The sequence below is a fragment of the Centroberyx affinis genome, unplaced genomic scaffold (genome assembly GCF_046629955.1).
Source record: "Centroberyx affinis isolate AG114_WGS23_722 - 3 ecotype Tasmania unplaced genomic scaffold, CSIRO-AGI_Caff_v1 ptg003436l_1, whole genome shotgun sequence".
In the NCBI taxonomy this organism is placed as follows: Eukaryota; Metazoa; Chordata; class Actinopteri; order Beryciformes; family Berycidae; genus Centroberyx; species Centroberyx affinis.
The window spans coordinates 100,840-120,404 of NW_027281408.1; the positions used below are offsets into that span (position 1 = coordinate 100,840).

At 44.3% G+C, this 19,565-nt stretch overlaps 1 protein-coding gene across 1 annotated transcript; it reads right to left on the minus strand.

Moving 5' to 3' along the window:
- Positions 1 to 1,280: 1,280 nt before the first annotated feature.
- Positions 1,281 to 19,125, minus strand: socs7 (suppressor of cytokine signaling 7). The gene is made up of 10 exons (XM_071539342.1): positions 17,570 to 19,125; positions 16,090 to 16,157; positions 13,899 to 14,003; positions 11,013 to 11,144; positions 9,177 to 9,322; positions 7,697 to 7,865; positions 5,234 to 5,362; positions 3,947 to 4,082; positions 2,274 to 2,417; positions 1,281 to 1,565 (listed from the first exon to the last, which is right to left on the minus strand). The coding sequence occupies exons 1-9, from the start codon at positions 19,123 to 19,125 to the stop codon at positions 2,297 to 2,299; spliced, it is 2,562 nt and encodes an 853-aa protein (XP_071395443.1). The 3' UTR covers positions 1,281 to 1,565; positions 2,274 to 2,296.
- Positions 19,126 to 19,565: the final 440 nt, after the last annotated feature.

The following is a 19,565-nucleotide window of genomic DNA, read 5'->3' on the forward strand; positions in this document are numbered from 1 at the left end:
CGACCAAATCTGAAACACACAAAAGTTTTAGCTTCTCGAATGTGTACGATTTCACGTCATTTTTTCACTCGCCTTTTGTTAGAAAACTTTTCAAAAATATGCATGAAAACACTGGAAACCGCATCAAAGAGTGTGTTCATCCAAGAGATGAAAAAAACACAAAGTCCTGCACTCTACAAGTCACTTCTGCACCAATTTAATGTGTCGGGCTATTGCTGTGTTTCCCTCAGTCCACCTTTCATCATGTCTGTGTATCTTGTCTGTATCGTGCAAAACATTTCACTAGACCAAAAACGTCTGCAGATAAATTGAAGCGGATGTGACTGTTTGTTCGGTGTTTTTTCTCTTTATGTTTTAGGGCACAAGAATGAAGACAACCTGCTATTTTTCCCACTGAATCGAGTAGAGCTGCAACGATTAATCGATTAGTTGTCAACTATTAAACTAATCGCCAACTATTTTGATAATCGATTAATTGGTTTGAGTAATTTTTTTAAAGAAAAATAAGTCAAAATTCTCTGATTCCAGCTTCTTAAATGTGAATATTTTCTGGTTTCTTTCCTCCTCTATGACAGTAAACTGAATATCTTTGGGTTGTGGACAAAACAAGACATTTGAGGACGTCTTGGGCTTTGGGAAACACTGATCCACATTTTTCACCATTTTCTGACATTTTATAGACCAAACAACTAACCGATTAATCGAGAAAATAATCGACAGATTAATCGACAATGAAACTAATCGTTAGTTGCAGCCCTAGAATCGAGGTCTGGTTCTTTAGAGAGCGGTTAGCAACAAGCTACAAGCTAAATGCCGCCATGTTGGAGGAGTGACAGCCAAACAAAGATGGTAGCAATATCAAGTCTTCCTACCTGGCAAAACAAAGAAAACACCTGATCTCTGTGAGGTGTTGGGAGTTGAAATTATACTATAAAAGGAGGATAAAGATCAGAAAACAAGTGACATTAATCCCTCCTTTTGTTGTCACTCCTCCAACATGGCCGCCTGTCTCTCTCGTAGCCACTTGTACCCACTGACCAAACTCTCAGCGACCGGCCTCTACATGTGTATCTCTCCTGAGGGCCTCTTTTGAGTCCAGCAGCCCTCGCTTTCGACTGGATGGAAGGAAAAACAAGGAAACGGCAGCAAACCATATAGTTGTACAAACAGACCAGTGCATCGTGTTTTAAAACTCCAGTTCGGTAGGTACAGGAAATATCTGTTTGCGTCTTGAGTCAGAGTTCAAAATTCACGCTCTCTCTCTCTCTCTCTCTCTCTCTCTCTCTCTCTCTCTTTTCTTTTCTTCCGGTGGGTTTGCAGGCTAGAAGACGTCTGCAGTCTCTTCTCCACCATGAGGCCGATCCCCCCCTCTGCATCTGCGCTCCTTGCGGACAGTTTTCCCGACATTCCAACTGCCAACACTTTCCCTCCTTTTTCGTGAGTCCAAGTCAATAGAGGGGGCGGGTCCGTCTGAATCCCACTGGATGCAGAGATTTCCAGGGACTTTGATTGGCTGATGCTGGAAGACTGGCAGGCCAGTAGAGTTCAGTCCTCCACACAGAAACCTGGAGAGGGACACAAGATGGGGTAAAACTGAATTCACATGCTATCGGATACTTCGGAAAAACTAAATTCCTAATCAGAAATTAGTCGGACGATGAAGTTTGAAATTCAGATAAAATTTTGCCACCTGACATTCCGAGTTATGACACAATGTTTCAGTTTCAGTTTAATAATAATGATCAACTTAAATTGTACCCCACTTTTCAAAAGTTTCAAAGTGCTTCAAAGACAGAAAATTAAAAAGTAAATACGTAAAAAAAAAATAGTGAATAAAACAGAAAATAAAATAACTAGAAATGAAGACCAATAAATAAAAAATAACAACTGCAGAAAAAAAAAATATTCTAGCCTGATCTCCTTGAGGAGGTCATTATAAAGTCTAGAGGCTTTAGTAACAAAGCATTATCTCTCTTGGAATTCTTTTTATTTTTAATCTTTAATTTATTTTAAAATGGATTTTCGTGCCTTGTTTGCAAAAGCAGACAAAAGAGACAAGACTTGACTTCTTCCCTGTAGGTCTCTCCTTCAAACATGAGTTGAATTAAGCAGACGAAGTACACAGTCTGCTTGATAATCATCCTAACCCCTGAATCAACATACATCTCATTTGTAAAGATAACCTGCTCCCTGGTTAATGACAGGTCCTTTACTCCAGATTCAGAATAAATGATAAGTCATGATTACAGTAGACCAATGAGAAAATAACTCACTTGAGCTGAGACGATCTCTGCTGCTACGTCTGAGACTCGGCCGCTCGCTCTGCTCCCGCCCCCAGGCGTATGCTCTTGATTGACAGGTACATCTCCTCCTCGGGGTCGTAGTAGTAGAACTTCCTCAGGTAGGAGATCAGCGGTCTGGAGAGAGGCAGAGGAACACACACACACCAACATCAGCCATGTGTCCCGGGACATTACTGGTTCCACTGCTTCATGCTAACACTGCTGAAGGCCACTGCATTATCCATACTAAGAAGACTGACCTTTTACTAATAAAAAGCTGTCAAGTGTTTTTTTTATTATATGGCCTGTAGATTCATCAATTTTAAAAATGAAATATCATTAACTGAATAAAGCTGATCTAGCCAGGTTTATTTTGGGAACTATTTCAGGTGAGCAACCACATATTCATCCGCAGCATAGTGTTTTGTATCTGTACACAGCCTCCCATCGCCCACCACCTTCACTTTCTGTGGAAACAGGGAAAGTAGTCCTGCTACTTGCTACTGCTACTTAACAGCATGTTAGTTTTTGTATTATATTTTGTGTAAATTTAACCAATCTCCTGTAGAAAACTGTTTAAATCGTTTAAGATTATTTACCTTGTAGCTTTTTTACAGTTGCTACAAGTTCTCGTTTCCCTTTTGAGATAATGCTAGTAGCTTGCTGTCACTCAACATAATGTATGCTAAAGTATTAGCATGGAGCCTACTGTCACTCAATATAGTGTATGCTAAAGTGTTAGCATGGAGCCTACTGTCACGCAATATAGTGTATGCTAAAGTGTTAGCATGGAGCCTACTGTCACGCAATATAGTGTATGCTAAAGTGTTAGCATGGAGCCTACTGTCACTCAATATAGTGCTAAAGTGTTAGCATGGAGCCTACTGTCGCTCAATATAGTGTATGCTAAAGTGTTAGCATGGAGCCTACTATCGCTCAACATTGCTTATGCTAAAGTGTTAGCATGGAGCCTACTGTCACTCAATATAGTGTATGCTAAAGTGTTAGCATGGAGCCTACTGTCACTCAATATAGTGTATGCTAAAGTGTTAGCATGGAGCCTACTGTCACTCAATATAGTGCTAAAGTGTTAGCATGGAGCCTACTGTCGCTCAATATAGTGTATGCTAAAGTGTTAGCATGGAGCCTACTGTCACTCAATATAGTGCTAAAGTGTTAGCATGGAGCCTACTGTCGCTCAATATAGTGTATGCTTAAGTGTTAGCATGGAGCCTACTGTCGCTCAACATAATGTATGCTAAAGTGTTAGCATGGAGCCTACTATCGCTCAACATTGCTTATGCTAAAGTGTTAGCATGGAGCCTACTGTCACTCAATATAGTGTATGCTAAAGTGTTAGCATGGAGCCTACTGTCACTCAATATAGTGTATGCTAAAGTGTTAGCATGGAGCACCCATGGTCTACTGGACACTTGGATGATTTTGGTGTCTATTTTCTCATCACTTAATGGATAAGTTGACCAACAGGTCAGTCTCCTAAAAACCTGGTGTACCTATTCCTTCAAGAGAAACCTAGAAGTACCAGGATGAGCCGTGTGTATCTATACGCTATGTGTGTTATTTTGTGATAAAATATGTGTATATGTCATCAGGTGGAAGCTGCAGTGAGCAGCTGGGTGGAGTCAGGGGAGGGGAGCAGGTACTTGGGCAGAGGAAGCTCCTGGATGTGGTCGATGCGGACCATCTGTCGGATGCAGAAGCGGCAGAGGTGCTGCAGCGACTTGACGTTGCTGAAGCGAGACACGGGGTAGAGCAGCTGCACCGGGGTCGGAGGAAGCCCTGGAACACACACACACACACACACACACATAAGTTTGTATTACTATACTTGTTCTTGTTTTATACTTACTTTGGTTGATGATTTCCTACATTTCCCAGAATGCCTTTCAACACCCACCAGAGAAGGAGTGTGAACATGTTGCTTTCAATCAAACTTGAGTGCATGGGCAGATAGCTATCTAGTCTCTCTCCTCTTCTACGATGGATTTCTCCCTGTATGATTGTTGAACGTCTCTTGGTGTAAAATGGCGGCTCTAGAAAGAAGCCCTCGCTCTTTGAGTGTTAAAGAGTTTTAGGGAGAATTTTTCCTTTAATAACCTTAAACCCAAAGCCCTAACCCTAAACTAACCTTAACTAATTTATTATATCCTGTTTTATCCTTCCTTCCTTCCTTATATAACTTATTATATAGCTAACTAATGTATTATTACAATAATACAATAGCATATGAGTTGTGACAGCATCATCATATCAATTTGTGCAAACAGCATGTAGCCTAATACTGCAGGGCATTTTTTAACCTTAATCCTTACCCCAATTTAACCTAACCCTAATTCTAATCTAATTCTAATCTTAATTCTATACAGTATATATATATATATTTACATATTATGGGCTAATTACAAAAAGGCATAACAGAATGACTTTAAAGGAAAAAGACTAATTCTCAACCCTAAACTGGGTCATTAAAGAAGTGAAGACCAGCAAACTGTCGTCATGTTGGAGGATTTCTGTCATCTTTCTATCCTTAAGAGGACATTTGGTCCTCATAAGTACAGAAACACAAGAACACACACACACACACACACACACACACACAATTGAACACACAATTATGCATATGTTGAAGGCAAACACACATAGGTAGACACAAGTGAAGTGTTGGATATATAATCACACATAAGTTGAGGACGAAACACACACACACACTCTCACATTCATAAATCATGCATGGGCTGAACGTAAACACACACAGTCAGATTCATTCCTTCTCTCTGTGTCCATCTATCCGTCTCTCTCTCTCTCTCTCTCTCTCTCTCTCTCTCTCTCTCTCTCTCTCTCTCTCTCTCCAGGCACTTCTCACTAAGTGGCGACTCACATCCATTTTTGATCTGGCCGGGCTGCGTGTGACGGCCTGACCTATATTTTACCTGGTACTCTGGAGCGGAGGAAGTAGAGGAATTTGCCGTTCTTGGAGTGCATGATGGCTCGCTCGATGAACTCCACCACCGAGTGGCAGCGGTCCTCAAACTTGGGGTGACACCACAGGCTGAACGTGCCTGGAGAGGACGGGAAACACGTGTGATCTTTCTTTTCTTTTTAAAAACAGACTCTCTCCACTCTCCACGTTCATTTTGAGATGTTGGTATAATTAAACGTAAACAAACAAGACCATTGGCAAGAAGGCCCTCAGCCTCTACCGGACTCCAAACTGTGTTTTACATTGTGTGCCACTGTGTTGGATTTGCGGGAATATCTGGAATTGCTTTACAGCAGCATTAGTTTTGTTTTGTGTTGTAAAAGAAGCTCCCCTCGTGCCGTAAAGCAGTTTTTCCCAATCCAGAATTTGAGGACTGGATTGGTAGGAAAAACTGCTTTACGGCACTAATGGCTTCTTTCTCATGACTTTCTAATCAGGTTAGAGTACTCAGATTACTTTTGTTTGTGGTAACTACTAATTTAACACTTGTAATCTGTTATTAGTTACTTCTTTTTAAAATTAGAAAAAATTAGTTATTTTTTATTTTTCTCATCCAAACATTTTGCCATTTTCAGTTTTTATAAAGTCTCACAAAGCCTAACAGCTGTTGGCAAATCAGTTCTTGATGGAAGAATGTCATAAAAGTAAACACTACACAAGTAAACACTAAATTGGTAATACTGTAAGACAAAAGTGAGCAGCTACAACATTTATACAACATCTACAGCCAGACCTGAGTACAGTGAATAGAAACACATCAGAAGTCGTTTGCTTGGTGTTTGTTTGTCTGTCAGTTTATTTTCCCTCGGTTCATGTTGGACCGCGATGCGTTCATGCAGACATGATGGTGCTGATGTGGATGTGATGTGTCCTGTCAGTCCTGCTGCTCGTCTGAAGCATGAACGGGTTTCCAGGCACGACACTATAGCTCTGTACTGGTGACTCATTAATGCAGTGCCCCATGTATGTATTTGTGTGTCTGTGTGTGTGTGTGTGTGTGTGTATGTGTGTACATGAAGTATCTTTCATGACTCAGCTCGTCATACATGTGGTGTGGGTGTGTGTGCATGCATGCGTGTGTGTGTTAATGATGAACAGTGCTGAATATTACCTAAAAAAAATAATGTATTATTGATTTCAGATACTTGTGAAAATCAGTATCACTTCTGAGAAAACTGGGAAAAAAGTGAAAGGAGAAGCTCAGAAGGCACAGTAGAAAATTTGTGTTTGTATGCAAACCTGAAATAAATTTCCTGAACTTGGTCATTTTTCACTTTTGCTTGTATTTTAGAAAACAATCTGAAGTAATCGGATTACATTACTCAGTTTGGGTAATCCCTTGAACTATGTTACTGACTCCAGTTTTGATGAGTTAACTAGTGACTGTATTCTGTTATATTACCGAAAATAATAATGTATTCTGATTACAGATGCTTGTGAAAAATCAGGATTACTTCTGGGAAAACTTTTAAAGTGAAAGCTAGAAACCCAGGAGGCCATTTAAGTAGAGGCAGCTGTTCTTCATCTTTATAAAATGTGGCACTGAAGGACATTTGTGTTTGTACGCAAACCTGAAAGTCACTGAAGTCTAATGAAAAACTAATGAAAAAGACGGTGAAAAAGACATAAAGTCTGTACACTGCACTGATCCCATGAACTCATTTATAACCAACTGAAGAAGAGAACTATGGCTCAAAATGTCACATTAAGTTGATTAGTTCATGGGATCAGTCCAGTCTGCAGACTCTATATGTTGTTTGTATGCAAACCTGAAATAAACTTCCTTTACTTTGTAATTTTTCACTTTTTCTTATCTGTATCTTTCTGCCTCAAATATGGCAAAGCAACCTGAAAGTAATCAGATTACATTGCATGTCCAATTCTGATGTGTTGTCATTGGCGAATAAAGTTTGATTCTGATTCTAAAGTAACCTACATTTGTTTGGGTTTGACTGTGTGTGTAGGTATGTGTGTGTGTGTGTGTGTGTGTGTGTGTACAAATGTCTTGCATGACTCATCATGTTAGTGGGTCATACATGTGGTGTGTGTTCATACAGGCCTGTGGTGTGAAATGACCAGTATGTACAGTATGTGGATGCATTTGTTTCTGTGCACATTGTGTGAGTGTGTGTGTGCTCTGGCTTTGAGTGTGTATGATTGTGTATGTGCACACATACAAAATATGCATGGGAATATGTGTGTGTGTGTGTGTGTGTGTGTGTGTGTGTGTGTGTGTGTGTGTGTGTGTGTGTGTGCATATCCAAATGCGTCCTGTAAATATAAACCCATTTATGTTCACGCTTCGGTAATCGAGTGTGTGCACCAAAATGTGACTCACCATGGCAGTGTTTCATACGTGTATGTGTGTGTGTGTGTGTGTGAGTGTGTGAGTGTGTGTGTGTGTGAGTCTCACCCCGGTAGTGCTCCATGCGTGTGTGGTGTGTGACGCCCTGCGACCTGAAGCTGAGGCTCAGGATGTACCGCGGGTCTGAGCTGTCCCGCACCAGGAAGGAGCCGTCCGGTTTCCCCTTCAGCTTCATCTCTGCGTCCTCCCAGTTCATGGGACCCCAGTACCAGCCGCACTGGACACAGAAGAACACACAGTACGACCTGTTAATGTTGTGTTGGTTACAATAATATACAGTTTAACCAGGTTAACATTATGTTGACTATAGGGATGGGATGTTCTGCTTATCTCAGGATACGATTCGATATGTGATATGTGGTTCATGATTCAATAAAACCACGATAAGATGTGATAAATAAAAGTTCAGTGACAACAAAGTTTGACTCTGCAGAATTCTGTTTATTTCTGAGCCACAAATCTAAAGCTGCAACGATTAATCGATTAATCCATTAGTTGTCAACTATTAAATTAATCGCCAACTATTTTGATAATCGATTAATCGGTTTGAGTAATTTTTTAAGAAAAATAAGTCAAAATTCTCTGATTCCAGCTTCTTACATGTGAATATTTTCTGGTTTCTTTCCTCCTCTATGACAGTAAACTGAATATCTTTGGGTTGTGGACAAAACAAGACATTTGAGGACGTCATCTTGGGCTTTGGGAAACACTGATCCACATTTTTCACCATTTTCTGACATTTTATAGACCAAACAACTAATTGATTAATCGAGAAAATAATTCACAGATTAATCGACAATGAAAAAAATCGTTAGTTGCAGCCCTACACAGATCTTTCCAGCGATGCCATTGGCTGCTAGAAAGTAAACAACAATTTAAAAATGTCATTACAAAGTGACAATAATAAGCTTGTGAAACTGTGATGGGTCATTTTTCTGCCCCACGATACGTATTGTCACATTTTTGTATTGTGATATATTGAATTTCAATATATTGTCCCATCCCATATTAAATACACAGTCCTGTTGGACCAGAACTGTCCTGTTGGACCAGAACTTAGCTCTATAGCACTTACTCTCGTTGTTCTCTCCTATCTAGAAACTTGCTTGTGTTGTATGCTAATCTCATGTGTAAGTCGCTTTGGATAAAAGCGTCTGCCAAATGTGAAATTGTAATTGTAATTGTCATCTGACTCCAGTATCAGCCACACTGGAGACACAACACACAGTACAACCAGGTTAATATTATGAATGAATTATAAATTAAATCTAGTGTAGTGTAGGTGTAGTAAAGGCATCATTTACACACTACAACTAAAGGCCAGACATAAATGGTGATAGACAAGGTGATAAATTATTACATGTATAGTCACCAAACCAAAATCTTAGAGATTCCTACAGATATGGCTTCCAAATACATTTCTGGCTCATTTTTGCTCGATGTTTGCTCTCCATTATAACGATACATGCTTATATTATTATTATTAAGTTATGACGAATAGGCTAAAGCGAAGGCGTTAACGTCTTACCTTCTCCAGCTCTCTCAGGCTGGCGGTGAAGTTGCTGGCCTCAGACCGCCGCAGGGCGCACAGCGTGGGGGGCGGAGCCAGTCTGGCAGGGGGCGGGGCGTCGGCCGGCGATGGGGTCGAATGAGGAAGGGCGCGGAGGAAGGCGTCTGGAAGAGAGAAACAAAGTGATTCCCATTTTGATGAATGACTAAATCTTTTGTTCATCCAGAAACCACATTATACCTTATGCAGATCTCATGTGATTGTCAGACTTACACTACCAGTCAAAAGTCTGGACCCACCTGATTGAATTTTCTATGTTTCTTATTCTCTTAAAGCCATTTTGATCTAAAGGCTTCTGCTCAAATGCTTGAAATTAATTTCTTCGACAAATATAAATAGTGAAGTTGATCCTATGTATGAATTTCTTTCCAAAGCCTTTGCCTTTCCATCAAGGCAAAGAATCTAAAATATAAGATAGTTTTGATTTGTTTGACCCTTTTTTGGTCGCTGCATAATTCCATTTGTGTTATTTCATAGTTTTGATGTCTTTACTGTTATTCTAAAATGTGGAAAATAGTAAAAATAAAGACAAATGCGTGTGTCCAAACTTTTGACTGGTAGTGTACATGACAAAAATATTCCAGTGTCTTGATAAAGTGATTTGACAGCTGCCAGAAGCATTAGTCATAAAGGAATACGGTTTGTAACTCAACCATCGAGGAGTAATTGTCTCCTTTCATCCAGACCAAGTGATTTTTTTTATTGAAGTTATTTGGTATCTTCCGACTTTTACCAACAAAACTGTAACATTTCAGAGCCTATAATCAGCAAAGCACATGATGGATTTCTATTCTAAAATTGTGAGTCATCTTAAGACCTCTGCTTCGAAAATAGCCACGCTTTGAAGGATGAGAAACATCTGTGTTTTTGAAATACGGACTGGTGAATTTCAGGTTGCAGTTTTTCCTGTCCAAAATGGAAATAGAGCAGCAGTTTTGGTATGACATTTTTGGATCAAGCCTTTGAAATGGATAACCTAGTGTTTTTCATGGGTTTTACGGTCTTTGATGTTCCTTGTTCACAGTAAAATAAAAGGGAAAATTTAGCCGAACTGTTTGTTGTTTTGCCAAAGATGTATTTAGAAAAGATCAGAACATGGTCAGGTCGTTACGTAGAAAGCTGACTTCACTGCATTCGACCAATCGTCATACGTTTGGGGCAGAAGGAGGGGGCGGACCCTGTAGAACTGCCAGCCAATCAGAACAGTGGCTCTTTCCGGCTCTTTAGGCCAGAGAGAATTTGTCACTAAAAATATTTAGAAATTATTTGCACTTGAAAAATATTTCCAGATGTGTTTCACAGAATCGAGGTAAGGATATACATTAAAAAAAAAGTGAAAAATGCCCCTCCTTTAAAAATTGTACATTTTCTGTCCCTTCGCTAATTTTGAACTGGGTTGTGTTTATTCGTGAATTGAATTGAGAATGCATCGTGAATTCCAATTCAAATGTTGGAATGTGGATGTCACCCAGCTGTGAATTGAATTGGACATGATGACAGGAAACAGAATTTAATTCAATGAAATTCCACTTCTAAGAGCGTTTGTCTCGACTCAAATAAAAGACAAACAAATCAAATACGTTAATACCAGCTGAAAGGTTCCTTTAACATTTTATGATATTCAGCATTGATAATATAAAACACTATGTGTAATCTCAGATTGTGGTAAGAACAAAAAAAAAACAAAACATGGAATTTCGTTTTTTTTCCAATTTCAATTCCTCGGTTGAATTGGAACTGATGAGTTGATTGATGAATCGACCCCAGCCTGGTTGGAGTTGCTGGACTTCTTACCGTTGAGGCTGAGACTGTGCTGGATGGTGGCGTGGGAGGGAGGAGGAGGGGGGAGAGGCAGGGGGAGGGACTGCAGGGAAGCTCCCATTACACTCACTAGGAAAGGACCAGGCTGAGGCCCACCTATGTCATCTGGAAGAAGAACAGGGGGGAGGAGGGACGGAAAAGAGGAAAGGAGGGAGGAAGGGAAGAGGAAAGCAGAGAGGGAAAAGAGGAAAGGAGCAAGGGAGGGAGAATGAGGGAGGACAGAGGAAAGGAGAGAGGGAGGTAAGACAGGGAGGAAAGTGGGAGGAAAGAGGAAAGGACAAATGCAAAGAGGGGGGAAAGAGGAAAGGAGGGAGGGAGGAAAGAGGAAGGGAAGGAGGGAGCGAGAGAAAAGGAAGGGAGGAAAGGAGGGAGTGAGGTAAAACAGAAGGACAGAAAGGAGGAAAGAAGGAAGGACATGAGACAACAAGGAAGGAATGAGAAAAGGAATTAAGGAAGGAAAGAAGGAAAGAAGGAAAGAGGGAAGGAGAGAAAGAGGGAGGAAAGAGGAAAGGATGTAGCGAGGGAGGTAAGACAGAAGGTGGAGAGAGGGGGGAAAGGGGAGGGAGGGATTGGGGGAATAAGGGAAAGGAGAGATGGAAAGGAGAGAGCAAGGAAGGAATGACAAGAAAGGAAAGAAGGCAAGAGGGACAAAGGGAGGAAAGAGGAAAGGAGGGAGGAAGAGAGTGAGGGAGGACAATAAGAGAGCGCGAGGGATTGGGGGAATAAAGGAAAGAAGGAAGGAAAGAAGAGAGTAAGGAAGGAATGACATGAAGAAAGGAAGGAAGGAACGAAGGAAAGATAAAAGAGGGAGAGAGAAAGGAAGGAAAGATAGGAGGGAGGAAGGAATGAAGGAAGGAAGGAAGGAAGGAAGGAAGGAAGGAAGGAAGGAAGAAAAGAATGACAAATTAGAGGGGGGAGGAAGGAAGGAAAAGACGAAGGAAATGAGGAAGGGAAGATGAAAGGAAAGAGGGAGGAGGGAAAGAAGGGTATGAAAAGAAAGAATGATGGAGAAAAAAGTAAAGAGGAAGGAAGGAAGGAGGGGAGGAAGGAAGGAAGGAAGGAAGGAAGAAGGGAAGGAAGGAAAGTGGGTCTGTAACAGGTTTGTCAACACTGTCAGTCAGTCAGCCTCAGTCTCTGATCTCATTTCTCCAAATTTCAGGGCTTTAGGGCTTTCTTTTTACTGACCAATCAGATTGTCCCGTTGGTACTGAGTGATTCTGCAACAGCCAATGAAACACAGAGTAGATTTCTGCTCCAGAGAAGACAAAACCCTTTGCTCTCCTGCCTGTCAGATGCAGCTCTACCTTTGTCATATGAGTCACTGTGTTCAAATGAATTCTGTAGATCAAGCCTGTAGCTGACCTTTCAAAGCCCGTCCAATCAGATTACAGCTTCATGTGAAACTCATCTTGTCTGAGTTTCCAGAACTGCATGATGCAACATTAAAAAATGTCAGAAACACCTCCGATATTAAAGGATAAGTTCGGCGATTTTGGACCTATACATAATTTGTCTCTTACATACCAACACGGTCTCACGGCAGTTCATGAAATAGTCACGAAAATTTAATCTATTGAATCTTGGTTAAGGTTAGAGAAATGGTTTGATCATGGTTAAATAAGAAAAACGTTTGTTAAAAATTTAAATGTGGTTTACAGTTGAAATGTACTTTGAACACGCTGGGAATCGAACCCCGGTCATCGGCATGGAAGGCATGAAACGTATACTCCACACTGGCCCATCCTCCACACCGACCACAACGCCCTGACTGGCCACCGCTTTATTTCAATGTCACACTACTTCCTGAGTCCCGACTGACAGAAAACAAAATGTGTTGCAGGCACAAAAGAAACGTACTTCCAACTGAAATACATTCGTTTGAAAGTCGTGCTGAGTGTCACGAAAAAAATGGAAAAATCTTGTCCATGTACACGAATCAATAGATTAAATTTCGTGACTATGACCGGGTTGTACATACCTGTAGTTCTTGGACTTACAGACAATATTGGCTCCAGAGTCAGCTGTCGGTTGAAACAGCGAGCTCCGTTGCCTCTTGCTGCTAACAATGAGTCCAAATTGTTGGTCAAAATATCTCCAGAAAAAGCCGTTTGTGGCTCCACAGGGGAGCTGAGAGGAAACACGACTCAGTTCCTCCATTACGCAACTTTCACTAATCAGGAAATCACAGAACTATTTTTTTCTCTGCAGCAGCACAGGCCGCTGTGGTGGGGTGAAAGGCGGTTCCTGGTGGAGTCATCTCGTTCTGGACGGTCAGGTCAGATTGTAAACAGTAGAGTTCGATAGAAGACGAAGTGGAAACTGTGCGATGCCGCTGCTTTCCGGGCCGTGGAGAGAAATACATCGGTCGCTCTCCAGGTCGTTTTCACAGACTGACTTTTCTGGAGATATTTTGACAAACAGTTTGGTCTCATTGTTAGCAGCAAGAGGCAGCGGAGCTCGCTGCTTCAAACCGACAGCTGACTCTGGAGCCAATATTGTCTGTGGGTCCAAGAACTACAGGTATGTAATGTATGAGATAAATTATATATAGATCCAAAATAGCCAAACTTATCCTTCAAGAGGAACTGCCAAGGCTTTCTCTGCCAAAGCTCAGGTACAAATTCAAAACAATCTGCGACCGGTGGTTTGGAAGAGACGACTTGGCATTAGCTCATGTTTTTGTATCCCGCCTTCCCGCTACATCTGCACTTCTGCGATGATGTATCAACAAGCCTACCTACAGCCTACATGTCGGTGAGTTCAATGGAGAACATTCATCTCGTGTGGGCGCCCCTGGAATGAACAAGAGGAGGAGAAAGACAGGAGGAGAGCGAGAGATCAGAAAGGAGAGGAAAGTACCTAACAGACTGAGACTTCGGCGTGGCGGGGGAGGAGGCGTGGGAGGGTGCGGCGTGTTCGCCCCTCGCCGCGAAATATCCACATCCACCAGGGAAACAGTCTCACCTGAAGCCAGAAGAGAAGCACAAGAGAGAGAAAAGGGGGGGGAAAGAAAGAGTCAGAGAGAGAGAAAGCAGAGAGAGAAAGGAAATGAAAGAGGGGTGCAGTAACAGAGCAAAAGTGAAAAGGCCCCCGGTTTATCTGTTTACCTAAATTAAATTCTGGTGTCAGGTATGGACACGTCTCCGCCCGCAAGAAGTGACGAATCGAAACATGAGAGTGAAATCCAAACTGTCTCCTGAACAGCGGCAGAGAAAGCTGGACTCACCAGCGTTAGATCTTTTCCTCTCTCGTCTCTTTGGTTTCCTTTGGTCTAAAGCATCGCAGACCGGCCGGGTTGGTAAACATGAGCAAGCTGTGCGCAGTTTTTCGGGGTTTTGAAGTCCCCAAGATTCAAACCACTAACGCTCGCTGCCATATGAGGCTGCCAACGTGCAAAGTCCCCCAGTGCAGCTCTAATGTTCCCTGTGCAGAATATGAATTCATAAAAACTCCAAAATATATCTTAACATTCGAGAACTGAATTTGGATGAGTTGGTATTCTAAGAGCGTTGTGAGACACCAGAATATACTATACAAAGTCAGCTCACCAGTTTTTGCAGAATGAGCTACATGCATCCTCACCCATCCCACCCACAGGTCTGTTGTGCTAAATCTTATCTATCTGATCCTCCATTAATGACGTGTGACTGGTAAGAACAGTAGGTGCTGAATGTAGCAGTTTTAAACATCAAAGATATCACTATATCTTCGTCAAATTAATGGTGAAAGCTTTGTATAATTACTCTAAACCAGTGAGAACATGGTGGAGACGGCTGGTCGCCTCCACCATCTCACACCAGTGGTATTGTTAGTAACGTTACTAGTCACAGAACTTGAATGGATAGAACGGTCATTCCCATTCAAATCAACCTTCCTGGACAGGCGGAGCGGCGGCCATTTTTATGTGAACCGTTGAACTAGCTTCTACAAAGCGACTTACAGCAAGTCACTGAGCTGAGAGGTTTCACAGCAAGAACCAAAGCAGCTTCTCTGTCTCCTTGCTGCCATGGATTGCTAACATGCTAATGTTGACTAGAAGAGCTGGAGAGAGAAGTCCAGTCTTTGACAATCTCTGAACCCATCGTCTATCGGTCTGAGGACGATTAGACTCTGGGGGCGACGGCCAATATTTCGGGGTTTCCGGTGTAGTCAGCGGACATCCGGGCCAAGACTTCCTCTTCCGTGCGCCGGTCATTGTTTACAGTCCGATTAGCAACTTGAGACTTGAGCGAGAATGGAGTTGGACTTGAGTACAATACACAAACATTGATACTTTTTGTAGGTGTTTTAGGTCCAGATGACATTTCGGCTAATCTCTATAAACAGATATCTGCATATGAGATGTCGTCTCTCAACTCCAACTCCATTCTCGCGTCTCAGGTTGCTAATCGGACTGTAAAAAGTCTTGGCCCGGATGTCCGCTGGCTACACCGGAAACCCCGAATTATTGGCCGTCGCCCCCAGAGTCTAATCGTCCTCAGACCGATAGAGTCTGTGATAAAGCTACGTTAGCCTCGTCGCTAACGTTAGCTTTCAGTTGGGTTTTGACAGTTTGCTAACAGACTCATCTGAACTGTTCTCAAGCAAGTGTGACAGACTTTACAGACTTGTGTTGTCACCATAGCAACTAACCCTTAAAATTCTAGAGTCACCATTTTATACTGTAGCCTACTAGCCAAACTACCACGGCAAACAGTGGAAGGACCGTTCTATCCATTTAAGATTTGTGGTGCTAGTGTTTCTCTAAATTAGGTAAGACCACATTTCCCATAAACCCTGTAGTTTCATGTTGCAAAGTGGGTCTTTACTTCTTCAATCAAAGGTTTTCTTTGACTTTACTGAAGAGGATAAACACGTCTCGGAAGTGATTTTTCTGTCGGCCATGCATATGTTTGAGAACGCCTGATGTAAACTGAATGCTGTTTCAAAACAAGTTCATTGCTATTGGTTTCAGCGGAGAGTTTTAGTGTCCCGTGGTGTACAGGCGGTTTCAGAGGCCTTTCCACTCTGGCATGAAAGCTTCAGCGAGGGAAACGCTGTCAGCCCTTACCGGTGAAAGCAGAGAGGGAGGCAGGAGAGAAGGCACTGTGGGCCCTGGTCAGTCTGGGCTGGCTGTGGCTGCAGGAGAGAGCGACAGAGAGAGACAGGCAGACAGACAGACAGACAGAGAGGGAGACAGAGAGGGAGACAGACAGACAGACAGACAGGCAGAGAGGGAGACAGACAGAGAGGGAGACAGACAGAGAGGGAGACAGACAGAGAGGGAGACAGAGAGCGAGCGAGACAGACAGAGAGGGAGACAGACAGACAGACAGAGAGGGAGACAGACAGGTGGGGAGGGAGACAGAGAGCGAGCGAGACAGGCAGAGAGGGAGACAGACAGACAGACAGAGAGGGAGACAGACAGACAGGCAGAGATGGAGACAGACAGACAGACAGACAGAGAGGGAGACAGACAGACAGGCAGAGAGGGAGACAGACAGACAGACAGACAGACAGAGAGGGAGACAGACAGACAGAGAGGGAGACAGACAGACAGACACAGAGGGAGACAGACAGACAGACAGACAGACAGACAGAGGGAGATAGACAGACAGACAGACAGGCAGAAAGGGAGACAGGGTGGAAGAGGAGGAGAGTATCAGAGCACAGTGCAGGAGTGTTAGTAGCTGCAGAGATTCAGAAGATCAGTGTGTCTGTGTGTGTGTGTGTGTGTGTGTGTGTGTGTGCGTGTGCGCGTGTGTGTGTGTGTGCGTGTGTGTGTGTGTGTGTGTGTGTGTGCAGGACAGTTTTGGATCCTGCACCGTCTTCATTTTTGACACTTTCTATTTGATGCTTTTAGCTCTGGCAGTCAGGATGTTTTTTTAATCAGCCCCTTCAGCCTGCTGCTCTGAATGGAAAGTCAGCAGCAGCAGGATGGAGGAGACAAAAGCTGTGGAAGAATCCCTGCGTCTCATAACATTTACAACCACAACTTCCAAAATCCTTTATATTGATTAACTCTAGAAAGGCCAATTGGTTTGGGAGTCTGAGAGAAAGGCCAATAAGCTGTCAGCTGAATATGATTCTATTGACTATTATTTGCTTGTGTGATTGTGTGAAAATCTGGCAAGTTGGTGTTGGGAAAAGTCAAGGAGGAGGGACATTTTGAAAGCTGAGATATTTCATTTCTAAAATTCAAAATAGTCATCTAGTGACTGAGGTTTGGCCTTTCTAATGTTAAAGTTCTGGGGACAAAGTGGAGCAATGACTCATGACTGACAAGATATTATTATTTGACCAAAGTGATAAATTATTAGATGTAGCTCACCAAGCTATAGAGGGAACTTTGGCCCTGAACTCTCCCTGATTAGATTTTTTAGATCTGGCTTCCAGGCAACTTTCCTTCATCTTTGCTCTCCATGATAGTGATAAAAACTACAATATTACATTTTAAAGTTTAATTTGGACTCAGGCTAAAGTATGGTGACAATTTGCCATACCCCACTGACGCCCATGCAGTGGCAGCTGCAGTGCATGGAGCTCCTCACCTGTCTGCTTCCTGCTCGGCTCCACCGGCGCTCGCCATGTCCACCAGACTCCCAGCAGAAGAGGTGGAATAGGCCACCGAGGGCCTCTTGTCCAGCAGGTGGTTGGAGCCACTGCAGCTTTTAGTCCGGAACAGTTTACTCAGGCGGATCTTTAGCGAGCCCTTTCTGGACTTTCCGGGAACTTTGAGCGTCTTGTCCCCGCCGCCTCCCCGGCCCGTGGGAGTCCGCGGCGCGCTGGCGCACCTCTCCGGCCGCCTCCTGGGTGTGGACGCCTGGCTCGGGTTTGGGCTGGTGGCCCGGGTGGAGCTCTGTATCGGTGTTGGGGAAGGTGACGAGGCCGAAACCTGGGGGGCAACCTCTGAATCTCCGGGGGTTACCTGAGAGACCCGGGTGGCTTCGCTCCCGTGGAGGCTGCACACCTGTGCGTCCAGGTGCGCCGCCGCCGGGGCCAGCCCCTCCACCTGCCGCGTCAGCTCCGCCTGGAAACTGCTAAGGGAGAAAGCCCCGGACATTTTCTGAACTATTTCCCTTTTCCTGTTGAGCAAAAACGCACGACGTCCGTTCTCGTCATCTGTCTCATCCTCCGGGCATTCGTCCATACCCAGGCCGGCAACATCCCCGCTCCCCAGCCCCTCCAGCACCAACAAAGCGTCGCTAGTCTCCGTCGGGTCATCCCCGGGCTCCATCCCCCCTGCTACCGGCCCATGTGCGCCCTGACACGAGCACTGCGGGAGCTCCCCGGTTTTGAATAACATCTTGGGTACCGCACCGACCCCAAGCTCCCCGAACCGCCGGGCCAGCTCGAACACGGCTCCCTCTCTCTCCCTGGTGGCGCAGCCCCATTTCGAGTCGATCACGGCGAGAGGGTTGGATCTGTCCGACAGCAAGGGCCACTCGGGCGGGTTGGTGATCAGGCGGTGCCGGCGACACAGCTCGGCAGCCCCATGCATCTCTGCAGCCACCGTGGATAATGTGACCGGGGAATGCGCTCCCCACGTCTGGCCCAGCAGGTTCTGCTGCGCGTCTCCCGGGCTCAGGGTGTTGTTATTGATAGTCGGGCCAGAGGAGCCAGATCCCGGCGTCTGGTCCAAACCCAGCGCATCCCTCGACTGATTCAGACGCTCTGATTCGCGGTCCAAAAGCCCTTCTCCATCCCGCATTATGTTGGGGAACACCAGGAGCTGAGGCCGGAGGCCGCCTCTGGGAGCGAAGTCAAAGCCCTGGGCCTCCATGGGGCTCTGCGGAGGAGGAGGAGCGGACAGCGCGGCTCTGCTCGCCATCACCCCGGCGTCAGGTGCGGCCGTCCCCCCGCCGCTCGGCAGGGCTTTGTTCACCGACGACAGACGGCTGCTGGGATGGTCGAGGCCCGCCGTCGGATCTCGGGTGAAATCCAAAGCCGCTTTGACGCCGCTGTGAGCCAGGACCTCCTTCCCCAGCCCGGCCACCACTCCTCCCGGCGACAGATTCCCGTTTTCTGCGTCCAAGCGGTCATCCTCGGCCGCGGAAACCAGGCGCATCAACACAAAATCGGGCGACATATCTTGCGCGTTGTTCATAATTATTCCTCAATATCGCGAAAGGAGAATTAAGCGATCTGCACTTCACATAGCTAACCGCGGAGATCTCTTCCTATAATAAAGAAAGGGCCAAGCCGCTGTCTCCCAGAAATAGGCTACGAGCAAAAAAAAAAAAAAGCAAAACTATTTCAGGCGTTTTTTCATCCTCCCCTCCAACACGACAGCATCCAGGTCTAAATATATCCGGAATATGTCCAGCTCGCTCCGGGCAGCAGGCGGATCCCGGGGTCAAACATGCGGTGTGATGTGGTGGAGTCTCCGGTCAGTGACCACAGTCTGGCTCTCTGTTCCCATCCAGGCCCCACCCGCTCCTCCGCTCCGCTCCGCGCATCCCATAATGCCACTTCATGAGCACAGATGATGTGCACTATAAATTAGTCTGTGGCCTTGTAACACAGCTTTATACCTGAGACACTCTG

Excerpts from the sequence above, each read along its gene's own strand:
- socs7 (XM_071539342.1), bottom strand. The coding sequence starts at position 19,125 with ATGAACAACGCGCAAGATATGTCGCCCGATTTTGTGTTGATGCGCCTG. Across the intron at positions 9,323-11,012 it reads GCACAGTCTCAGCCTCAACG|ACGCCTTCCTCCGCGCCCTT; the intron begins GTAAGAAGTCCA and ends TCTCTCTTCCAG. Across the intron at positions 2,418-3,946 it reads CAGGAGCTTCCTCTGCCCAA|ACCGCTGATCTCCTACCTGA; the intron begins GTACCTGCTCCC and ends GCCTCTCTCCAG.